Genomic DNA, 22,197 nt, shown 5'->3' with positions numbered 1-22,197 from the left:
GTTGGGTTCCACAGTGTTGATCCAGGAGGAAAAGAATCTGAAGCCCACACTGGGCATATGATTTCCTCAAGGTGCTGTAGGGATTTAGCACCACAGGTGGGCCAGAACTTGAGTTTTAAGATTTCTAGCATGGTGGTTTTACCACTACACCTCCTGCCTCGCTCATCAAAAAAGGACTCATTTGTGCTGAGCAATCGGGGCTTGACATGCTACCTTTTCCAGGGGTGTTTATATTTTTAATGAGGAAAAAAGAAAGGACAGTGGTGAGTTAGCACATCATGGACAGCATTTAGGGCATTCGTAGGGGGTGTTATTGGGCAGAATCACACCAAATGAGTGGCCATCCATTCCTCCTGTGCTTGGATCTAAGGGATCCACGGATCCATGGATCTAAGATCTAGGGAAACGAAGGACTCATCCTCCAGGGGGCTTACGGTCTCAGCTCCATATGGTGATCCTGGGGCCTATCTTCCCTGTCTGTGGCCCTTCCCTGCAGGAGAGCGTGGCCATGGCCTGTGACAACATCCAGAGAATGCGTGCTGACATGGGTGGCACCAACATCCTTTCCCCACTCAAGTGGATCATTCGGCAGCCAGTGCGCCGAGGTCACCCGCGGCTTCTCTTCCTGATCACAGATGGTGCCGTCAACAATACCGGCAAGGTGCTAGAACTGCTGAGAAACCATGCCTTCTCCACCAGGTGGGCACAGGCTGAAGGTCTAGGCCTTGGTTATCCTGGGCTGCCCTGGGCTGGGGGTGCTGGAAGTGGGACATCATATAAAATGCCAGAAGGAAAGGAGAGAACTCCAGTTCCTACAGTGCTTTGTCTCCAGGGTGGTGTAGTTGACTTTAATGTTCGCCTTTTTCCTTCAAGAGTTCAGGTGGGATGAGATAACCACACCTCTGCAGATAGATCCCAAAGGGCAGCCTAGGTGGAGGAAGTCCTTCCTGCTGCTTTGACTCTGTCCTGGGCTGGGAGTTTATGTGCTATTGTGAATGTGAGTGCCCACTGATGGCTGTCTGCCTTCTCCCTCACCCTCTGCCTGAAGCTAGGGTCAGCTCTCAGATAGCTCTGCTGGATCATGCTCTGTCCCTTTCCCCACCAAAGGGACAAAGAGAACACAGAGGATGGGAAGTAGCAGCCTCTCTTCTCCCCTTCCCCCAGGTGCTATAGCTTTGGAATTGGACCCAACGTCTGCCACAGACTGGTGAGAGGGCTGGCAACTGTGTCCAAGGGCAGTGCTGAGTTTCTGGTGGAGGGGGAGCGCCTCCAACCCAAGGTAGGCAAGAGGAGCTCAGCCTCTTCTGGTGCTGGTACCTCAGAGGCCCAGACCGGTCATACAGCAACTCAGTGGTAGAGCTGGGATTTCATTTCACCCAAGTCTGAGCTCCCCACTAGGCCACAATACACCCTAGTGAGAATCAGAGAGGTAGAGGCCACAGAGCAGGCAACTCCTGGAGTTAGTAGAGGACACTAGATCCACTGGTCTCCAGTCACTGGATCACATGCTCCATCCACGGCTGGGCGGAACTGGGGCTCTGAAAGAGTCACTGCCTCTATGGATAAGGAATTGTGTTGGGGGTCATTCCTGGCCACATTCCTGATGATGACAAATGGTGGCTCAGAAGCATCTAAAGGACCCAGAGATCAAGATTATAGTCATCTCTCCATTTTCTGCACAGTTGGCACAAATAACCCAACTCTTAGAAAATCCTTGGGTCAGTCCAGATCCTCCAGGAAGCAGAGACAGAGCTGGATTTAAGAAGCTCATAACTACAAGAGGTTCATTGGGGAATAATGTCTGTGAAAGAAAAAGATGAAGAAGCAGGAAGGAGAACTGTTCAGCCTATAATGCACATGCATACCCGTGAAAGAGAAAGAGGGAAGCAGGATTGAGCAGGGAGAGCTTCAGACTGCAAGCCTGGCAAGGTCTTAGCCAATGCAACAGGGAGCTCTGGAGCAAAGATTACCCATTAGGTCCTCAAATTGGGCTGAAACGCCAGGCACTAGTATCCCTGATGTGCTCAGTCATTGTCGGGGGTCTTCCAGAGAGAGGTGTGGTCTTGGCTGGAAAGCTGGGACATTGCATCTGGAGACTATCACCTAACTGCATTCCTTGCAGCAAAAGGTCACAGTCTTCCCCCAATGGGCATCTGGGAGTGCACCCTTATGGCTGCCATAAGCCCCAAATCATTTTTCTCCAGCTTTGCGGTATGTTTGAAGAAATCAGCCTAAGTGATGCAAAACCACAGCTATCGTTTACTGAACACCTATCATGAGGCAGCGACTTCAAGTCCAGTATCTCAGCTAATCCTCCCAACTACATTGAGAGTTGAAAATTACTAATTCACTTTACCGGAAAAGGAAACTGAGGCCCAGAAAGGCAAATTAACTTGCTCAAGATCACTATCCAGTCCATGCTTTGACACAAACTTTCTTTGGGCCCCAGGCTTGTCTCAACCTTCCTCTGGGTCTTAGATCTCCTCATTATAAAATGCCAAGCTTAGAGAAGCAAGATCTGATCCAACTCTGACATTCTAATAGTCTAAGAAGCTCAGAGGCCTGTTCACTGCTGGACAAGCCATCCAAGGCCTATTGTGTCTTCTTCTCTGCTCACACACCCCCAGGCTCATACCCACATGGTATTTGTGCTCCTCCTCTGTGCATGCCCCTGCTCACACGTCCCCCAACCCATGTTCTAACCCTGCCCAACAGATGATCAAATCCCTGAAGAAGGCCATGGCCCCAGTCCTGAGTGATGTAACTGTGGAGTGGGTCTTCCCTGAGACCACCGAGGTCCTGATCTCACCTGTGAGCACCAGCTCCCTCTTCCCCGGAGAGCGGCTGGTGGGATATGGCATTGTGTGTGATGCCTCCTTATACATCTCCCATCCCAGATCTGTAAGTATCTTAGACATTCTAGAACTCCGTGGCTCCAGAACCTTGCCCACAAAACCATCCTTAGGTGGAAAGACTATTGGTGGCCGCTAGGAACTAATCGGATCTAGCTTTACAGTTGTGGGGTCTGGTGCCAGGCCATGGGCCTGTGGTCATGGTGACACTTCTTGGGTAAATGCTATCGTTGCAATACGTGGTTCTTAAGATCCCCTACAGCAGAAAAATTGGGGGAATGTGTTTAAAATGCAGAGCCCAAGGGGTGCCTGGTGGCTCAGTTGGTTAAGTGGCCAACTCTTGATTTTGGCTCAAGTCTTGATCTCAGGGTCCTGAGATTGAGTCCCGCGTTGAACTCTGTGTTCAGAAGGGATTCTGCCTCAGGATTCTCTCCCCATCTGCACCTCCCCCAGCTCTCTCTCTCAAATAAATAAATAAATCTTTTTAAAAAATAAAGAAAATGAAATGCAGAGTCACTGAACTCTACCTCTGAAACTAATAATATGCTATATGTTAATTAATTGAATTTAAATAAAATTAAATTTAACTTTAAAAATTATAATAAAAAAATAAAATGCAGAGCCCAAGCTCCAACCCAGGTCTGCTGAATAAAAGTCTTTGAGGGTAAGGCCCAGGAACCTGTATTTGACATAATCTCTCCAAAGTGATTTTGACAAACAACTCAGTTCAGGACAACTGAACTCAGGTTTCTTTCCCCAAAAGCTCTATTCAGGTCATGTCTCCTCAGATGAGTTTGTGCTTTGCTTACACGGATCATTCTCTTGTATGTGGTGACAGAAGTGAGATAAAAGTGAGGCACTTCTGAAAGAAAGGTGGGATTCATGCTAGAATGTGGGGGATTGCCTGAAATTTCCCCATCCCTCCTCTTTAGTGAGTCTCTCCATTCCTGCTTGAAGGATTTGTCATCTTGTTTTATTTTTAAGCAGGAGTCACCAACTCATTGCCTAGAGGGACTGAGCAGGTATAAAATGAATGAAATGGATTTCTAAAAATAAAAGGGGAAAACGCCATGAAGGGTAGCATTTATCCTGGAGTCCATAGAGAGGCAAGAGGAGTGGTGGGGACTATGGCAAACTGGATGGCACGTGGTCGTCTAAACTGGGTGGCCCCTCCCCAGCTCTAATAAACTTTCCAAACAGGAATGTGGGCTCTGCGTTAACGGTGCTTTCAATCTTGCAAGGGAAGTGAGAATTGTGTGTGATTGCTTCCAGCTTTTAGAATGTTATACAATCTCCTAAGAATCATGGTCAGGATAATGGTTAATATGTTATGGAGAGTGGGGCATTCAAATGCAGGGAGAAGACGCTAAACATTATGTTGGTCTGTCTTCGAACAGTCTGGACCCTTCTTGGAGGTCTGGGAGGCAGCAGATGATCAACGGACCCTACCACTAGAAGGGATCATCACATAAATGTCTTCTCCTTTCCTTATCCACGAGACTGGCAAAGTTTTCTCCTGGTACTAGCAGGGCTGCTGGGGAAGGGTACCCTTGCCTATTGTGGTGTAAAAATGACTTGCCCACCTGGAAAGCAATCTAGAAATAACTAATGAAATTAGAAATACCTAACTTTTCAGCCCAGAAATCTTTCCTAAGACTCTAAAACCTAGAAATAAAAGTGATGTAAATGGATTTACGTCCAAAGATTCTCTGTAGCAATTTTTTTATAGTGCAAAAATGAAGGGCCGCAATGCAAATGCTTAAAAATGAGGAGTGGTAGAAAATCATGCAGTCGAAAGTTAAAAAGAATAGTTGATAAGCAGGATTTCCAAATTGTTTTAAGTGCGAAATTCAAGATACTGATCCATGTAAGTAATATAGTCCAGTTCTCATAAAATAAAAATCACCCCCAAAGCCCTTATGTTTTATATATATGTTTAGATCATAGAGAATGGAATGGAAAGAGCAGATGGCTCATTTTGTTAATTCCGGTTACCTACTTGGAGACAGCAGTGGCATTTAGAATTATATTTAAAATTTTTTTAAATAAAGAAGATAATTAAAAATATAAACAATATAAATGTTATGAAGTCAGTTCCATTCACCATCTCTTAAACAGAAGTCTGCCTAAATGACTCAAGCAAGCAAAAAGCTTGCCTGTTTTTCCAGATCTTCAAAGATGGAACATCCACCACCCCCTGTCACAGCCCTGGCTGCCCTCCAGAGGTTCTTTCTGCCATCCACTCCCAGCCCTCTCTTCTCTCCCTCCCTCCAGGACAAGAGGAGACGATACAGCATGCTACACTCTCAGGGCTCCAGCAGTTCCAGTTCCGTCTTCTACCATTCCCAGGATGAGGGGCCCAGCCCAGACAGCAGAAACTGTGCCAAGAGTGTGGGGGCTCACTTCCACCTGAGGCAGCCCAAAGATGTGCAGCCATCCACCGGAGATGCCACCACTAATCCTGGTTTGTCTGCTACTCCTCGTGCTTCGCTCTCTCTTCCAGGGAGGCCATGATTGCTACATTTTACTGAGCACTTACTGTGTGCTGAGCCCTCTATACAAACCATCTCACTGAAGAGTTAGCAGCTGTGGAGATGGGTCCTATTCCACCGATTTTACCGGTGATGAAACTGAGGCTTGGAGAATTTTAGCAATTTGGCTAAGCTCAGGAAACCTCAAAGAGGGAGGGTACAGACGGGTCTAGAGCTGTTTGCATCCAAAGCCTCTGTATGGTGCTAATTTCCATTCATAGGGCATTTATTGGATCACCTACTAAGGCTAAGTACTGAACACAGCATAGGGAGCAAAGAGGATGCAAACATGGACTCTTGTCCTTCAGAAGCTCTCTGCCTAGCGGAAGAGAGACAGTTGGCTCTAACTTTGATAGAAGCAGAGTGACAGGGACCACAGCAAAGTTTAATAACCTGTAAGGGGGGGTCCCAAGAAAAGACACATTGGTAGAAGATATCAACAGAGACATAATGAGGACACAGATTCTTAGAAGCGGGAAGAGACAGGAGATTCCAGGCAGCAGAAACTGACTGAGCAAAGACAAAAATGTGACACCTAGAAAACACATACACAATTGATTACTCATCTGGTACGTTTGGAGCACAGTACATTGAAAAAGGAGCAGAAAGGACAGTAGCTGGGTAGATGGATTAGGACCAGTTTACCTAAGGCTTTGAACATCAGGGGAGCTGAGACATCTGCAAATATTTCAGCAGGCAAGCAGTGGATAACGCAAGAAGTTTCCAAGCAGGAAAGGAGCATCCAAGCCTCCCCCACCCCCACCCCTCTGCTGTTCTCCACCCTGACGGCTCCCCTGTCACCACCCTATCCAGGTCAAGACTTCTCCCAGCGACGGCGGGCATATAGCACCAACCAGATCACCAACCACAAGCCCTCCCCAAGGGCCCCCACAGCCAGCGACCCCACAGTGCCTGCCAGGAGATACCCACTTCGGAAAGCCAAGCTGCAGGACCTCACCAACCAGACGAGCACAGATGCCCCGTGGTGGCAGATTGATTTGCAGGTACCTGAGCAGGGCAGGTTGGAGTTGGGGGAGATCATAGATGGGGAGACAGCTGTCTCCTGCTTCGGCCACAAGGATGGAGATGGTCCACTACTTCTGCTGCAGAATGAGTGTCTTCTTCCTCGTTTCTCTGGATCTTCATCTGCCTGAGCCCCTTTCTAATAATGGTACCCAGTATTCAGCGACATCACACATTCTCTGTACACTTCCTAGCTGGCAAGGAGCAGCCCCATCTACACTCATTTGATTTTATAGCTAGCACTCCTGTGAGAGGAAGGAGTGGGGGAGCTGACCACCCCCGCTCTGTATAGATGTGGAAATTGAGGGCCAAAAAGGTCAAGAGACTTATCCAGGGTCACATAGCCAGTCAGGGGATTGCAACCCAGGACCCTCTGCCTGCAAAGGCCCCACTTCCCTCCTCCATCACACTGCACCTTCTGCGAATCCCAGCATTCACTCAGGGCAGAGATCATCTCAGAGTTAGAGCCAGAACAGGACCAGTCCCCACTGTTCAGCTAGACGGGAGTTTCTCAGCTTCAGCACTACTGACACGATAATTCTTTGTTGAAGAGGCTGTGTCCTGTTTGGCAGGATCCCTGGCTTCTATCAACTGAATACCACCTTTGACCATGATAACCAAAGCTGTCTGCACTCATTGCCAAATTCCCCTGGGGAAGAGGGTAAAATCACCAGATCGAGAAACACTGTCCCAAACCAGAGTGGTGTTTGTTATTACCCGCATACTTTATCCACTTTCTTAAGAATGGGCTTCGTGTAGCTTTGTCATTGTGAGTCACGGTGCCATAAAAGCAGTCTTTTGCTCTCCCCCTCCCACCCACCACAACCAGCCCTCCCTACCTCTCCTCTCCATAAGCTCTGACACTCCCCAAGGACAGAGACATTGTCCCCTTGTCCCTGCAGGCCCTTCTCTGTGCTTAGCCAGGGATCATTTGATGCGGTTGGAAGACACTGACCTTGGAGTTGGGTGGACTCTGCTCCTCAAACATGTTGCTTACCCTCTGAGCCCCAGCCTCCCCATCTATGAAATGGGGAAAACAGTTTGCACAGCTGATTGAGCTAACTGCCGTCAGCAGGTATTGACTGGGAGCCAACTCTAAGTGGAAGACTTGTAGGCAATGGCTGATAGGAGATGAAGTACCTGGTGCATCCCTGGTATACAGTAGGTGTCCTTTAAATGCCACTCTCCTTGGTGAGAGCTCTGGGCAGCTTAGCATCTGTCCTCTCCTGCTTGCTTCTGGCCCATCTTTGCTCATGTCTCCCTGATCACCTGCTTGGCTTCTTCTCCGGTCTGATTCTCCCCAACACACTTGTACAAATACACACACATGCGCGTGCGCGCACACACACACACGCACATTCGCCTTCCCTGCAGCTTCTGGCTGGGTGAAGGGTTGAATCTTAGACTAATCCGTTGCCATAGAAACTGTAGCAGCGTCTGTTTCTCAGTGTGGTGGTGATGGTGGGGCAGGGGTGAGGGCAATCCCAGCCTCTGATGGGAGATGGGGATTAAGGACCCCTTGGGACCCAGCAGCCCTGGCTGGATACCAGCTCCTACCAAGGCTGTCCTACCAGTGACCAGTCCCTTTCTTCTTCCACACCCTTGTACCATCTCTAGGACCACAGGTCCAGAGGAGACAGGAAGGAGGACCCCCAGCCCCTGACCTAAGGAGCCCCCATCTAATGAAGAGGCACAATCCTCTTCCCAGTAAATATTTGATAGAGATGAGAAAGCCTCAATGGTTAACTGTTGACCTAAAAACCTGAGAGGCACTCTTCCTGTTTCGCCTTGCAAGTGCATTTGCGCCCCCGATCCCCTCCCCCTACCAACCATATGTGCTCCCAGAGGCACAAAATTCATTTTTAATTATTTAATATTCTTTAATTACAGAAGTAATACGTACTCAGAGTTTTCAATAAAAACCCTCACACAATTCAGGCAGGTATAAAGTAAAAATAAAATTACCCCTCCCCTGTGCCCAAACCCACTGATTTTCAGTGTTTCCTTCCAGAAATACTACACACACACACACACACACACGCAACAAACATACATGTTTTGAATAAAATCACATTGTAAATCTCCAATTATATCCAATTATTATTGGATATCTCCAAAATCCAAAAGTAAATCTCCAATTTACTCTTTTAATGTCTTTTTTCTTTTTCTTTTTCTTTTTTTTTTTTTTGATATTCAGTAAAATTCCTCTTTTTGGTGAACAGTTCTGTGAGTTTTGACAAATGCATAGTCCTGTAACTAGCTCCACAATCAAAATACTTAGAATGGCTACAATTGACTTGTTTAAAAATATGTTTGACCTTGCACATCTTCCCACAGCAGTATGAAGAAATTTGACTCATTACGGTGTTTGTTGTGTAGTGTTCCATTGCATGGGTCTACCACTACGTGTTTGTCAATCCCTATCGATGTGCACTTTGAGAGTGTCCAGAGAGTCACTTTTACAAACAACACTGCAACAAATCTACAGTACGTGCACATAGGTATTCGCATCCTTGAGCACGTCCGCGGAACTTCTAAAAATGGAATCGTTGGGTCAAAGGAGCTCGTGCACATTTAATGTTGATAACACACTGCTTAAGTGTCCTCCCACAGGTGTGCGTCAAGTTCATATTCCCATCAACATTCACGAGAGAGACCCTGTCTCCCCACTGGCCGCAAAGGGTATCATCAAATGTTTAAATATTTGCCAATCTGGAAGATGGGGGGAAAATCATATAACTTCTTTTAATTTAGAGCAATGCTCATGTGGCAGAGCATTTTTTTCTTGGGTTTATTGGATACCTTTTCTGTGAATTGCCTATAGATGCCCTGAACCCATAGGCTACCTCTGCCCCCCCACCCCAGTGATTTATAAGAGCTTTTTCTTGAAAATGATCTTTGTCATGTGTGTTGCAGATATATTTCCCAGTTTATCCCTTGCCTTTTGGTGTTTTTTGTACCAGCAAAGAATAGACAGATGAAATCCACAACACAGAAGAGAAAGTCCAGAAATAAAACCCATGTACATGAGAGCTTTGATAGGATAAAGGTAGGGAACTGATAAACCCTAGAAACTCAATGAATGAACCATATTTAATAAATGGTGTTGAGATCTGTACTACTCAGAAAATCAAGAAAAAGGCTGGTTCCTATTACTTTACACCAAAATAAATTTCATGTGAGTCAAAGATTTAAGCAAACAAAAATAAATCATAAAAATTCTAGAATTTTTTTTTGAGTGGGAAAGACCTTTTAAGCATGACATATGAGAAGACATAAGGAAAAGGCTGATAATTTTAGCCTCCTTCCAACATACACACAAAGTTTTAAACTTTATGGCAAAAAAGAGTGGGTTTAGAATATTATCCATGGTATGCGATTTTCCATGGTTTTCCACAGTTTGGACTTTATCCATGCTTTTGGACTATTTGTGTTGATGTTTGTCATGGGTAGTGGAAAGTAGGTTATGCGTCCTCTGGTACTGCAGAATGACCTGGGGTGCCCAGGGAAAGCTGTGGCTAGGGGTGGAGGGAAGGGGGCAGCCACCAGCTCAGTCTCCTCCCCTCCCTCTTACACTCCTCTAGCCCTTGCTGAACAGTGGTCTGGACCTGAGCCAGGGCCCCAGACTCCGGGGCCCGGGAGCCCGCAGGCCCTCTCTGCTGCCCCAAGGCTGCCAGCCTAGCCTGCCCTCCGGCCAGGAGACTCAAACCTGGAGCCCCATGAAAGAGCCGGATCTTGGGTCTAGCCTGAAGCCTGCCTCAGACAGCCGTAGCCCAGGGGAACTGGGTAAGTGCCTACAGGGTTTAGAACCTGACCAGGGACAGGGAGGAATTCTTGCCTGTAGCCCTAGCCCAGCTTCAGATGATAGGACTGAGGGCAAATGCCTTTGTCTGTGCCCTTGCGGGGAAGGATAGGCTGTTGCCCATCCCTGCCAGAGAACCTCACCAATCCCACCCCCCCCCCCCCCATCACCCTGGCCCTTGGGCTGGCAGTGAGGCTTCCAGAAGTCCCTGTGGCTGCCCAAGTGTCCCCACCCCACCCTATCTGGCCACCTCAGGAACTGGATTCCTGGAATACTCCATTTTGGGGACAGGTCCCTGCCATCCAACTGTCCTAGGGAAGGAGTCTGTGTTCCTCGAGGTGGAGGGTGGGGGGAAGAAGACTGTACTTTCTTGGCGATGTCTGCGCCCTAGGGAGGAATGACGTCCCTAAGGGCTGACCCTCTGTGCCCCATCTCAGAGCACCGCCTGGTTGTCCCTCTGCCCGCAGAGCCGTCCCATCACCCTTCTGCCTTCGAGACCCAGACATCCTCAGACTGGGAGCCTCCAGCAGAGTCCGAGGAGCGGATCAATCTGGGCAGGCCCCCCACCCCAGGCCCGGTGCTGGGCAAGGCCGTGGTCAAGGGCTTGCGCGACAGCCAACGTTTGCAGTGGGAAGTGACCTTTGAGCTGGGGCCCCCCGGGCCGGAGCCGGGAGCACACGAAGCCGACCTGTGGAGCGAGACCTTCCACCACCTGGCGGCCCGCGCCATCATCCGCGACTTCGAACAGCTGGCGGAGCGCGAGGGCGAGATCGAGCCAGGTGAGCTGCGTCGCCCGCGCGCCCCTGACCGCCTCCGGGAGCCCCTCCTCACAGCCCCGCCCCAGGCCCCCTCCCCACCCCGGCCCCGCCCCCTCCTCATGGCTCCGCGGAAGGCCCCACCCCGCTCCTGGCCCACGCACCGGTGATCAGCTCCCCTCCCCAGGCTTCAGCAACTTCCTTCTTCTCACAGCCCTGCCACTGTCTAGTGCTCCCCCTCTTCTCCCCCACCGCTGCCTCCTGGTGCCTCCCCTCTGCTCCTAAGCTCCCAGCCCCACCCTCCACCTCCCCCCACTCCCGACACACACACACACACACACACACACACACACACACACACACACACACCACACACACACCACACACCCCAGGGTTCCATCCTTTCCTTGATCAGCCCCCAGCCCCCAGACGCCTCCCCCCAGCCTTGGGCTCCTGCACCCCTCCCACCCCGTCCGGCGATCCGGTGATCTGTCCTCTCCTCTCTTTCCTTTTCCCCCTCTTTTACAGTCCCCCATTCCGTCTCACTTCCCAGGGCTTCTCCTTGCAGCGCCCCCTGTAGGGCTCCAGAGACAGAACAATGGGGCCAGCCCTATCGCGCCAGACCTGCTCCCCTGGGACCACAGCTTCTTACAGAACCCATTAGACCTAGTTGGTCCACTCACTCACTCACTCATTCGTCAACGCCATTTATTGATTTTAGATCATCCCGGGGCCAGGCTCGAGGCTGAACAGTGCAGTGACCACCACAATTCCCATCCTTACTTATGGCACGGACCAGCAGGGAAGCTGATATGAATCAAATAATTATACACACAATTAATTGAGTGCATTTGTCCTGAGTACTCTTAAGAAATACAGGGATCCAAGAAATCCTATAACGGGGATGGTGGGGCAAACTTTCCTAAGACAGTGATTCCTGGGATCACAATGGTGCACATTTGGAGAAGAGATCGGTATAGATCTAGAGAACACTACTTGTGATAGAGTCATGCTTTGTTTATACAATAATATACTGCTTATATTTTACATTACTTGTTCTTTCGCATAATACATTTTTTTTCCTGAGCACCTCACCGTACAGTTTACAAAGCACCTGTCCATCCCTCACCTCCCTGGTTGCTTACATAGCCCTCTGGAGGCACCGAGCCACAGAGACTGCTCACTTGTTCAGTGGGAAGAACTTGGGTTTGGGGGTCAGATCATCCTGAGTTCTGATCCCAGGGGTCAGATCATCAGAACGCAGGATGATCTGACCCCAGGGCCATTACTAACTTGCTGTGTGACCCTGTGTTTTCCACTCTCCCTCTCTGGTTTTCAATGTTCTCTGCAAGACTGTCCCAATGGGCCAGACCAGTGGTCCCCACCCAGCTAGGGGACCTGTAAAATCCTGCAGCAAAGTTTTTATCGGATAGCTGCAAAATGAAAATAGAGAATACAGGTGACATAGAGGGTTATTGGGGTTTGGTTTTGTTGTTTGTTTAATTTTATTTTTAAGTAACCTCTACACCCAACGGGGGACTCAAACTCACAACCCCAAGACCAAGGGTGGCACGCTCTACTGACTGAACCACCAGGTGCCCCTAGAGGATTTTTTTTAGATAACGCTCAAGTTATTTAAGGGGTGTAACCATCTTTTTGTCCTAGATGTCTTAGCTCTTTTACATTAAAATATCCTTATTTTATGAAATCATGATGAAGGTTAATAATCTTGGGGGCAGGGGCTTAACTTAACTGGCAAGTGGGCAGACCCCTTGATTTTAAGGGCTTATGGAATCCCAAAGACAGGGACCACTGGTCTAGCCCTTTCTTTTAGCTTCCAGAACGGCTGTGTCAGGTAGGACTTTCTGGGTCCGCACACCGACCCCCAGCTTCCCCATCCGCAGGGTCCAGCCGCCGTTACCAGGTGAACGCTGTGCACACCAGCAAGGCCTGCAACGTCATCAGCAAGTATACAGTCTTTGTGCCCGTGGACGTGAGCGAGAGGAGGTGCCTGCCCACCGTGGTGGGGTACCCCAACTCTGGTAAGGCAGACGGGCACTTCTGAGGTTCAAGCAGCCCCCCCTTGGCTGGCAGAGGGGAACTGGGACCCAATGGAACACGGACCTGCAGAGAGGGGTACAAGGAATAGCCTAGAAGCAAAAAGGCCCCCGGCCAATGGTTCGGTCAGTCACCATAGGGTGGTGGGTACATGAGCCCCCACCCCACTGCTCTGCAGAAGGCAATGAAACCACCCCATTCCCTTTTTCCCACCAAATTAATAGGACTTTATTGTATTTTTCCAACTGGGACAATGTGTGTGGCTCTCTGTAGAAAATTCCAGAATAGAGAGAGACATAAAATAAATAAAAATGGCTGGAATTGACAGTCATCCAGAAGTGAGTAACTAATTACCTCCTTGGTATGACCATCCTTCCAGACTTCTCTCTATGAATATCTGCATGTAGAGAAATCAAAAGATAATTTTTCATGAATTGGATTATACCAATATGTGCTGTGTTCTACAAAACATGGGTGTGGAAAAGATCTTTCCATGGAGGTGAATGTCTCTCACCACTTTGATAGCTGCAGGGTTTTCTACTTTCATCATCATTTAGACAGTGCTCCCAAGCACTTTATCTACATCGAATGATGTAATCCTCAACACGGCTCCGCCAGGTAGATGCTATTATTACCCCCATTTTACAGATGGGAAGACAGGGGCAGAGGGAGTTAAGTTACCTGCCCAAGGTCACACAGCAGTGAGGGGCAGAGCCAGGCTTTGAATCCCATGGCCTGGCTGCAGAGTTTGTGCTCCCTCCGGCTTCTCTCCACTACCACATAAGGTTCATCAGAACCTTTTCCACCAGCCCCCCAGCTACTAGACCTTCAATTTATTCCCCTTTTGATTATTGTAAATTATGGTGCAAAAAACATCTTTGTACCCCTGTCTGGTTATCTCCTTGGGGTTAATTAACTCTCAGAAGTAAGATTATAAAAAAATAATAATAAAATAAAATAATTTAAAAAAAAAAGAGTAAGATTGCAGATCAAAAGGTCTGCCCATTTAAAACTGGGATGTGTTTTGCCAAAGTGGCCTGACTACAAAGGTTGTTCGGGGGTCTCCTTTTCACCTGCTTATCTTTCTAAACGCTGCCAGGATTGTAGGCAGGGGAAGAATCTCTCTTTGGGGAATTTTTTTTAGTTTTTGGGTGAGATACTTTTCATAGGTACATAAACTATATGTACTTTTTCTTTCCTGAATTACATTTTCCCATCCTCTGCAGCTCCTTTTATTTCTTTTTTTTTTCCTTTCTTTTTTGTTTTTTTAGCAGACCTCGTGAAAAAATGTTTAAAAACAAAATGTGCCTCTCTTTGTTCCCGTCTCCCTCCTCCCCTGCTGTTTTTTATCTGTGGTACCAAAATCATTGACGACCTGTTCCCTCTTTGGGTTGCTCTCATTTCAGGTTCTGGCCAGAGGCCCAGACTCTTGCTCCACTGGGCATCCTCATTCACTGGGCTTTGTCACCCCGAATGACATTCAGGATGTCTCTCCCTCCCCACGCATTTCGTCCCTCCTAGTGTCTGTAGCCCACAGCCTGGAAGGTTCAGGGACCTGGCCCATGTTTAACCCAAGTCCCACAGCCCCCTAAGACCTGGATCAGTGCTTCCCAAAGTGTGGTTCAGGAAACCAGAACCCTAGTTGCATGTCCTAAGCATGGCCATTCAGCACAAACTAGGAAGTCTCAGTTTAGGAAATACATTTAGGAACCCCTGGATTAAATAAGCTCAACAGTTTTTTTCATTGCAGAACTTGTCAGAGCCTTTAGTATGTTAATATACATCAGAAAGCTCAGAGAAGGGACTGTAGTTTGCAACTTCTTCCAAACTTACCTCCCCTGTAGATCATTTTTTTAAAGGAATAGTTTACAGACTAGTGTTCTCCAAGAGTGGGGCTCCCGAAAACACACTTGAGGGTGCTATAGCTTCATCTCTCTTTATCCATCCCCTATTGGTGAGGTCCTAGGACTCCAGGGGCCTGCCCTGGGGGAGGGGAATGGAGACCTCAGGCTCTGAGACCACAGACTAGGAGAGAAGGGAAATGGGGTGTTCCTGAGAAAACCAGCCTTTTAACTAATTAGAAAATATTGCTGCTTCCTGAGCATTGTCTCGGCAATAGCACGTACTTAGCAAGGTTATTATCCCCATTTTCCAGATGAGGAAACTGAGGCACAGATTGGCTAGCACCCCATCCAGCTACTGAGAGACGGGGCTGAGGTTCAAACCCAGGTCATTCTGGCTCCAAAGCTCATGGTCTTACCTTGTACAATGTCTTTCTGCCTCTGGACAAGTGACAGACTGAAGGCAGAATCGTTCCTGCCAGCCCTGGTGGGGAGGCAAAGGACTGACATGGTTGTACCCGTCTGACCCCTTCTCCTTGTCCTCGTGAAGGTGCTGCATGGCGGATGATCAACTCTCAGGTCCTGACCCGACAGTGGAGGGGCCCCGCTGCTGGCTTCGGAAGGTCTCAGACCCTGCTCGGGGAAGACTCAGCAGCAGGAGACGGCAAATTCCAGAACCTAAGTAAGAGCTGCTTCAGGCGTGTTCTGAAGCCTAGGCCCCAGAGGCACCCTGGTGTCCAAAAGGCCCCACGGAAGCCAGGCTCTGAGTCTGCACTCTGGGCCTCCTTGCCAGGCGAGGCCAGGCCTCCTGGGCTCTCGGAGGCTCAACATGGCCCAAGTGTGCCGCTGTTAACACAGCTTTGCTGAGAGAGCTACTGCTGAGAGAGCTGCTGGGAGCCCGCGTGCCCGCACCATCCCTCTACCTCTCCCCTTTCAAAGTCTGCTGAGCCCAGGGGCTGTTCCCTGACTCCAATCCCTTGAGTCCTCCCAGGCACCGAATGCCAGGAAAACTAATAAACAAGGGGAAAAGCAAGGAGCAGAGAGGCAGTTCCATCTGTTTGGGTCCCACCTTCTGCTTCTTTCAGGATTCCCAAAGCTTCCTTTCTGCCTTTGCCTGATTTCATTGTGCCTGTAGCTTGGGTCCTTAAGCATCTGTTATTTGACCCTTTTGTGACCTGGCACTAAATCACAGGATAGTTTTAATCCTCTGTGTCCTGAATGTGTGCGTGTCTTATGGTCCCTTCCAAGACAGCCTGACTGCTGCACTAGTCCTAACCCCTTCCTTCATGCCCTCCCATGTTCAGTGAGGATCTCCTGCCTTCTTCAGTGTGTGGGAAGGACATCAGAAGCCCCACCCTGCCACTAGGCCAGACACCCAGATCATAATAGATTTTTACCTGAGGGACTCGAAAGTTCTTACAGACATGGATGGAGTAAAGAAAGGAGCAGTGTGTGAAGGGTAGGAGAATATGTAACTCCAGAATTAAAAAGCTCCGCCAGCTCTTTGGTCCCTCAGAGCCTCCCAAACTGGGGGGGGGGGGGGCGCTGTAATCCCTGAGCCAAGCTGGGCTTCCCGTCTAGAGGAAATTTTTGTCCATCTTTTCATTTCTCCATAGCTCAGTTCTTGGTGGCCCATGGCTTCCATCAAAATCACAAATCCCTTCTTTTCTTTCTTTTTTTTTTTTAAGATTTACTTATTTATTTTGAGAGAGAGAGAGAGAGAGTGGAGGGGTGCAGAGGGAGAGAGAAAATCCTGAGCAGACTCCCCACTGAGCTGGAGCCTGACAGAGGGCTCGATCCCACGACCCCAAGATCATGACCTGAGCAGAAATCAAGAGTTGGACCCTTAACTGACCGGGCCACCCAGGCACCCCAATCCCTTCTTTTCAGTTGACCTCTGATTCACACCCAAGTGTCTGTATCTTCTAAACTCTTATTCTATCCCAAGCCCTTTCCCTCTCCAAGGATGACAATAGCTAACACGTACTGCGAGTTTCCTTTGTGCTGGGCACTGTTCTCATCATCCATGACTCCTCCAAATATTTGACAAACTTGGTGAGGAAAGCAAGGCTCAGAGACGTCAAGTGACTTACTCAGTATCACACAGTGGATACGTGGTAGAGCCAAGACTTGAAACCAGGCAGTGCCTGGTTCCAGAGCCCACAAGGTTAACGACCGTGCTGCTGGCCTCCCGGCTGCCTCAGTCGCTCTGCACCCAGTCCCTAATTCGCTGTGGAGCTGCTCCCGAGCTCCCGGTGATAAACAGAGCTTCTGGGCCCTCACAGAGCCACTAATGGTCTCAGAGGGGAGACAGGCTTTGATAACATTTGTGCATGAAGCCTTTTCCATATTTTGTACTCTTCCCTTGTGGTATATTGCCCATCCCGGGCTGGACAAATAACGATCATAAGAATAATCACCCCGATGATGCATATTGAAGAGACCACGTGCAGTTATTATCCCCCATTTTAGAGATGGGGAAACTGAGGCTCAGAGCCCTCTGACAAGTCAGTGCCATGTTCTGATGCCTCCTGGAGAGTTGGCATGAGCCCCTCCTCAGTGAGGCACAGCCCTGGTGAGCTGATGCCCACCTCTCCCCCTGCCGCCCTCAGACCCCTGACCTGCTCCCATTTCCCTGCTGGGTCTGTAGCTCGGGGCTTTATTGAGCACTTCCCTTGGGCCAGGCATTAAGTACTAGCTGGGTATTACCTCCCTTAATCCCTACAACAACACTGTGAGACAGATACTCGGATCCCCACTTTGCAGTCTAAACTTATAAAGGAAGCAACTTTCCCCAGGGTCACACGGCTAGGCAGTGGGGGAGTCGGGATTTGAATCCAGGCATATCTGATTCTTATGGTGGATCAACGGTGTTACCTTTGGAAGACAAAGGCCCACACAAGCAGGGGTGGAAACCCTGACCTTGCTCTCCCAGCCCAGCCCCAGGTAGTGTGAATTCAGACCTTCACTCTCCTGGGGGGGATGAGAGGTGAGAAAGGGAGGCCAGGGGAGCTCAGGCCTCACTGGCTTCGTCTGTTGTAGATGTGGAGGAAAGCCCCACTGCGCCCTTCGGTGAGACCACGTCCCCAGGCCGCGAGAAGTATGCTGCTTCTGAAGGTGAGTAAGCGGGCAGAGGACTCTGTCCTTAATCAAGGTAGTGGCAGGGATTGATCCTTGGGCTAGGAGAGTGTCTTAGCCCAACAAAGTCCTCGTGGTTCATTTATTCTTCAAAACATCCCTACGTGAGATTAATAGGAGTAATCCTTAATCTAAAGACGGGGAAACAGACTCAGAGAGGTGAAGTGACTTGCCCAAGGTCACACAGCAAGTTAGTGACAACGCCAGGCCTGGAATCAGACTGCCCGGTTCCCAGCTGAGGGACCATTTCTACCACCTAACTATGCTTAGAAGCCCCCAGCAATGTGCCAGGGAAGGAAACTCAATGTCTCCACTCAGGGATGGGAGGCTTATGTGAAGCCATCACTGCCCCCATGGGTAATCTTCCAGAAGACACCAGCAGCCTTCTTACATGTGGACATACGTATTTCATCCTTCACCCCACAACCCCCCAGGTCAAAAGCAGCCCTGCAGTCTAAAGGTTAGCTCGGACCCCCAGCGATGTAGGCAGGCCCCTGCTCCTCTCTGAGTCTCTGATTCCCCGCTGGGCAGTGAGCAGTTGGACAGCGTCATTTGTCAGGCCCCAACTGTCATTCTGTGGCTCTCCAGGTCCCCTGCGCAGTCTGGCTGCCAATACGCTTTCTTCCTTCAAGACCTCAGACTCTCTCTTTGGATCCAGGTACGTGGGATTTCCACCGGAGTAGGCTGTACCACCACCTGCTTCCCCGGGGCCGTCCCTGGCTCGGAAGGCGGAAAGCAGGCCCAGCCTGACATTTAGACAAAACTGAACCATCTGAAGGGTATCGAGAAGGCCCGCTACCCCCAGATACACTGTCTTCCGATCTTTGCACTGTGGAAGCCCCCCCACACGTCTGTGGTCTCCGAGCAGGTGCAAACCCCCTGGGAGGGCTAGCCGAAGATTCCCTGGCCATGGGCTGAACGAGAGATACGCTATCAGGAAAAGGTCACAGAAAGAAAACTAACAAGTTCCTCGTCTAGGCTGCGACTAACTCACTGAGTGACTCGGGAAACGCAAGCCCCCCCCCCGCTTCCCTGGGCCTCAATTTCCCCAGCTGTCAAATGAGGAAGTTGGAGGAAGCCATTTGTCACATCCCTTCTGGCCCTGACCTTCGGAGGCAGCTGAGCTGGTGCTGGGGGATGGGACGACCAAGGACGCCAGGGGGCAGCTCTGACCACTCTCCCCGGTTCCGCCTACACAGGCTGAATCTGAGCAAGTCCAGGCTGCTGACTCGAGCAGCCAAGGGCTTCCTGAGCAAGCCACTGACCAAGGTTCCAGAGTCAACCCCAGGGAGCCAGAGTTTCGACTACATCCCGCTGGTGAGTGCCCTAGACCCCAGACCTTAGCCCCCAACACTCTCCGAGGGGCCTTCCCGTGAGCCTCCTACCCACCCCGCCCCCTTCACAAAGGGAAGAAGACCGAGACCTTCCCACCCAAGTAGCCAGCAGGGCAAGGGCCAGGCACTAAGAGTGTTGCTAGAAGCCAGCGTCAGCATCACGAATATTCTTTGCAATCTGCTCTCTTTGCTTTAAAAATGCACAGGAATTTTGCGTTCTACTCCACCATCTATGTGTGTTTATTTTCCAATACATAAAAATAAGCCTCGAAATAGCTCACAAGTGAGTAAAATTAACACCCCAGGGACACGCACCATGTTTAGCAAGTGACTCTGCAGACAGCCCAGCAGGCTGTGGCAGGGCGAGAAGCCCAGGTCTGGAGCGGGCGGGTGGCGGCGGCGGTGGGGGGGGAGTCTCTATATTGAAGAGCAAGGGGGCCTGGCCCCACCACATGGGAGGCCCAGCGGGGCTTGGGGATCAGAGGGTGCAGGGAAAGGGGCCACGATGTGAACTGCACTCCATAGCCCCAGTCCCTACACGCCCAAGGCATAGCGTCACATTGAACTTGCGGATCTCCTGGGCGGCAGAGCCCTGTACTTGCATGAAGTGTTTAAGGAGCCAGGCACCGTGCTAGACCCTGGGAGACAACCTTGAACTGGACGCACATAGTCCCTGAGCTCACGGCACTCAGTGTCTAGTGGGGACACAGACAGGGAACCAGACACTCCTGATGCTTGGGCGCTGTGAGAGCAGAGGTCGGGTTCGGTGGGGGAGAGGTGGCAGCTGGGGGGACACCGACTCCAGGTTTGAGGTCAGGGAGGAAGGAAGCCTGACTGCCTGAGGAGTGCAGGGGTCATGGCAGGCAGTATAGAGAGGAGAGAGCTCAGGGGCCCGAGAATTAGGAGTTGGGGGCGGGGGAGAGTCAAGGACGAGCCAGAGCTCTGGAAATCGCAGATTCTAAGAGAAACTTGAAGTCACTGAGCTGATGGCCTCCAAAGAGCGCCATGGTCTATGCCTTACCCAAACCCCTCAAATGCAGGGAAGAGGAGGAGCATGGGTACAGGGGAGGAAAGTGGAGGCAGCCGGTGGGTTGCAGAGCTGAGTAGAAAGGACACCTGTCGGGACTTGGAAACTGATCAGTGTGGAGGGAGGGAGACGGAGGTGAGCTGCCCAGAGTCTGCGGAATGGCAACGGATGGCCCCCATGGCTGAGCGGGACCCACTTGCGCAGGACAAGAGGCAGGTGTGGGGTGAAGATATTGGCTTGAGCCTGATCGGCCTGAAGTGCCCGTGGGGTAAGCTCAGAGACGCTCAGTTGGCCGGGGTATCCAGCAGATATCCCAGGCAGGAGGGGCAGGCTGGGGGCAGGGGTGGGGGGTGGTTATGAATGGGCGGGCTGTGTGGACCCAGGCTTTTGCATGGCCCTGGGGCTCCACAGGCTAAAAAGTTTGAGGCCCACTGAGGGGCTCCCCCACACACAGGTGTCTCTGCAGCTGGCCTCCGGAGCCTTCCTGCTCAACCAAGCCTTCTGCGAGGCCATCCACATCCCCATGGAGAAGCTCAAGTGGACCTCACCCTTCACCTGCCACCGAGTGTCCCTCACCGCCCGCCAGCCTGAGTCTAAGGCCCCGAGTCCCCAGCTGTGCACCAGCCCCTCCGCGCGGCACCCCTCCTGTGACGGCTTCTCCCCGGAGCCCCTGGCAGAGGGCAAGCCAAGCTGGGAGCCCAGGGCGGTGATAGAACACACAGGGAAGCTGTGGGCCACGGTGGTGGCGCTGGCGTGGCTGGAGCACAGCTCGGCCTCCTACTTTGTCGAGTGGGAGCTGGTGGCCGCCAAGGCCAGCTCGTGGCTGGAGCAGCAGGAGGTGCCCGAGGGCCGCACACGGGGCACCCTCAAGGCGGCCGCCCGCCAGCTGTTCGTGCTGCTGCGGCACTGGGACGAGAACCTGGAGTTCAACATGCTTTGCTATAACCCGAATTACGTGTAGTAGGGGTGGGAAGGGAGGAGGGGGAGGGGACCGTGTGGGCCTGGCGGGGGAGCTTTTGCAGCTGGAGCCAATATACTGGTTGCTAGAAAGAGCCCTGGACTGGCAGTCAGGAGGCCTGAGTTCAATCCCAACTTTGCTACCACCTAGCTGTGTGGCTGTAGGCCAGCCCTAACCCCCCGTCTGGGCCTCAGTTTCCCCACCTGTAAAATAAGTTCATAAGGTGAGGGAGTTGGACTAGATCTCTCGAGCTTCTCTCGAGAAGCTCCAAAGGTTCCTCTCGGCCGGACACCCAGGCAGCCGTGGGGTGGGGAGAAAGAAAATACAGTTTAAACCCCAGTTCTCTCTGGAAGAGGGTCTGGAAGAGTGGCTTAAAATCAATCCACTGAGGGGCAAAGCCCCCCTCAAATAAAAGGGTGGATGAGCGAACCCAAAGACTGCCAGTTACCAGACCTGCGAGCTCGCATCTCGGCATGGGAGACCCCCTCTGCCTGCTGCCTTGTCTCCATGGTGACCATCCGGCACCCCAAAATCCCACTTACAATCCGACTGGAGAAACAGCCTTCCCAGCAGGTTACAGAGAGTCGTTCGGGGACCTTTTCCCTGGGCTTGGAAGCCATTAGTATATTTTAGTTTGCAGACTCTCGGTGACCTCCTGTCTAAGAAGAGGAGGCGGGGAGGACAAGGGGGGGCACCCTGCCAGCTGAGGTGTTAATGCTAAGCTTCAGTCTGTGCAAAAGTGTCCAAACAGAATGGACGTGGTCATTGAAGCTGGTGGAGAAACCAGGCGACACCTTAAATCATTTGCACAGTTGCAGGAATTGTGCAAGGCGAACTCCACCGGCGCTGAGGGGGTGCGAGGCCCCCCCCCACGTCGG

General features: G+C 50.7%; 1 protein-coding gene across 5 annotated transcripts in view; it reads left to right on the top strand.

Moving 5' to 3' along the window:
* VWA5B1 (von Willebrand factor A domain containing 5B1) overlaps positions 1 to 21,322 on the top strand; it is a 39,341-nt gene extending 18,019 nt beyond the window's left edge. For 2 of the 5 annotated variants that reach the window (XM_087858300.1, XM_087858299.1), the window contains exons 9-22: positions 497 to 699; positions 1,165 to 1,279; positions 2,716 to 2,901; positions 5,127 to 5,316; positions 6,197 to 6,387; positions 9,375 to 9,455; positions 9,991 to 10,192; positions 10,676 to 10,987; positions 12,868 to 13,005; positions 15,413 to 15,544; positions 17,905 to 17,979; positions 18,589 to 18,658; positions 19,200 to 19,317; positions 20,816 to 21,322. In XM_087858300.1, the coding sequence (XP_087714426.1) occupies positions 497 to 699; positions 1,165 to 1,279; positions 2,716 to 2,901; positions 5,127 to 5,316; positions 6,197 to 6,387; positions 9,375 to 9,455; positions 9,991 to 10,192; positions 10,676 to 10,987; positions 12,868 to 13,005; positions 15,413 to 15,544; positions 17,905 to 17,979; positions 18,589 to 18,658; positions 19,200 to 19,317; positions 20,816 to 21,322 (2,520 nt within the window). The remainder of the gene's footprint in view (positions 1 to 496; positions 700 to 1,164; positions 1,280 to 2,715; positions 2,902 to 5,126; positions 5,317 to 6,196; positions 6,388 to 9,374; positions 9,456 to 9,990; positions 10,193 to 10,675; positions 10,988 to 12,867; positions 13,006 to 15,412; positions 15,545 to 17,904; positions 17,980 to 18,588; positions 18,659 to 19,199; positions 19,318 to 20,815) is intronic. The other 3 variants (XM_087858301.1, XM_045782527.2, XM_087858302.1) reach the window with 3 other exon arrangements.
* Positions 21,323 to 22,197: the final 875 nt, after the last annotated feature.

The sequence above is a fragment of the Ursus americanus genome, chromosome 33, assembly GCF_024610735.1.
Source record: "Ursus americanus isolate L20-20 chromosome 33, mUrsAme1.1.p, whole genome shotgun sequence".
NCBI lineage: Eukaryota > Metazoa > Chordata > Mammalia > Carnivora > Ursidae > Ursus > Ursus americanus.
The sequence above is the reverse complement of the archived record's forward strand: the minus strand, read 5'-3'. Positions and strand labels throughout refer to the sequence as shown.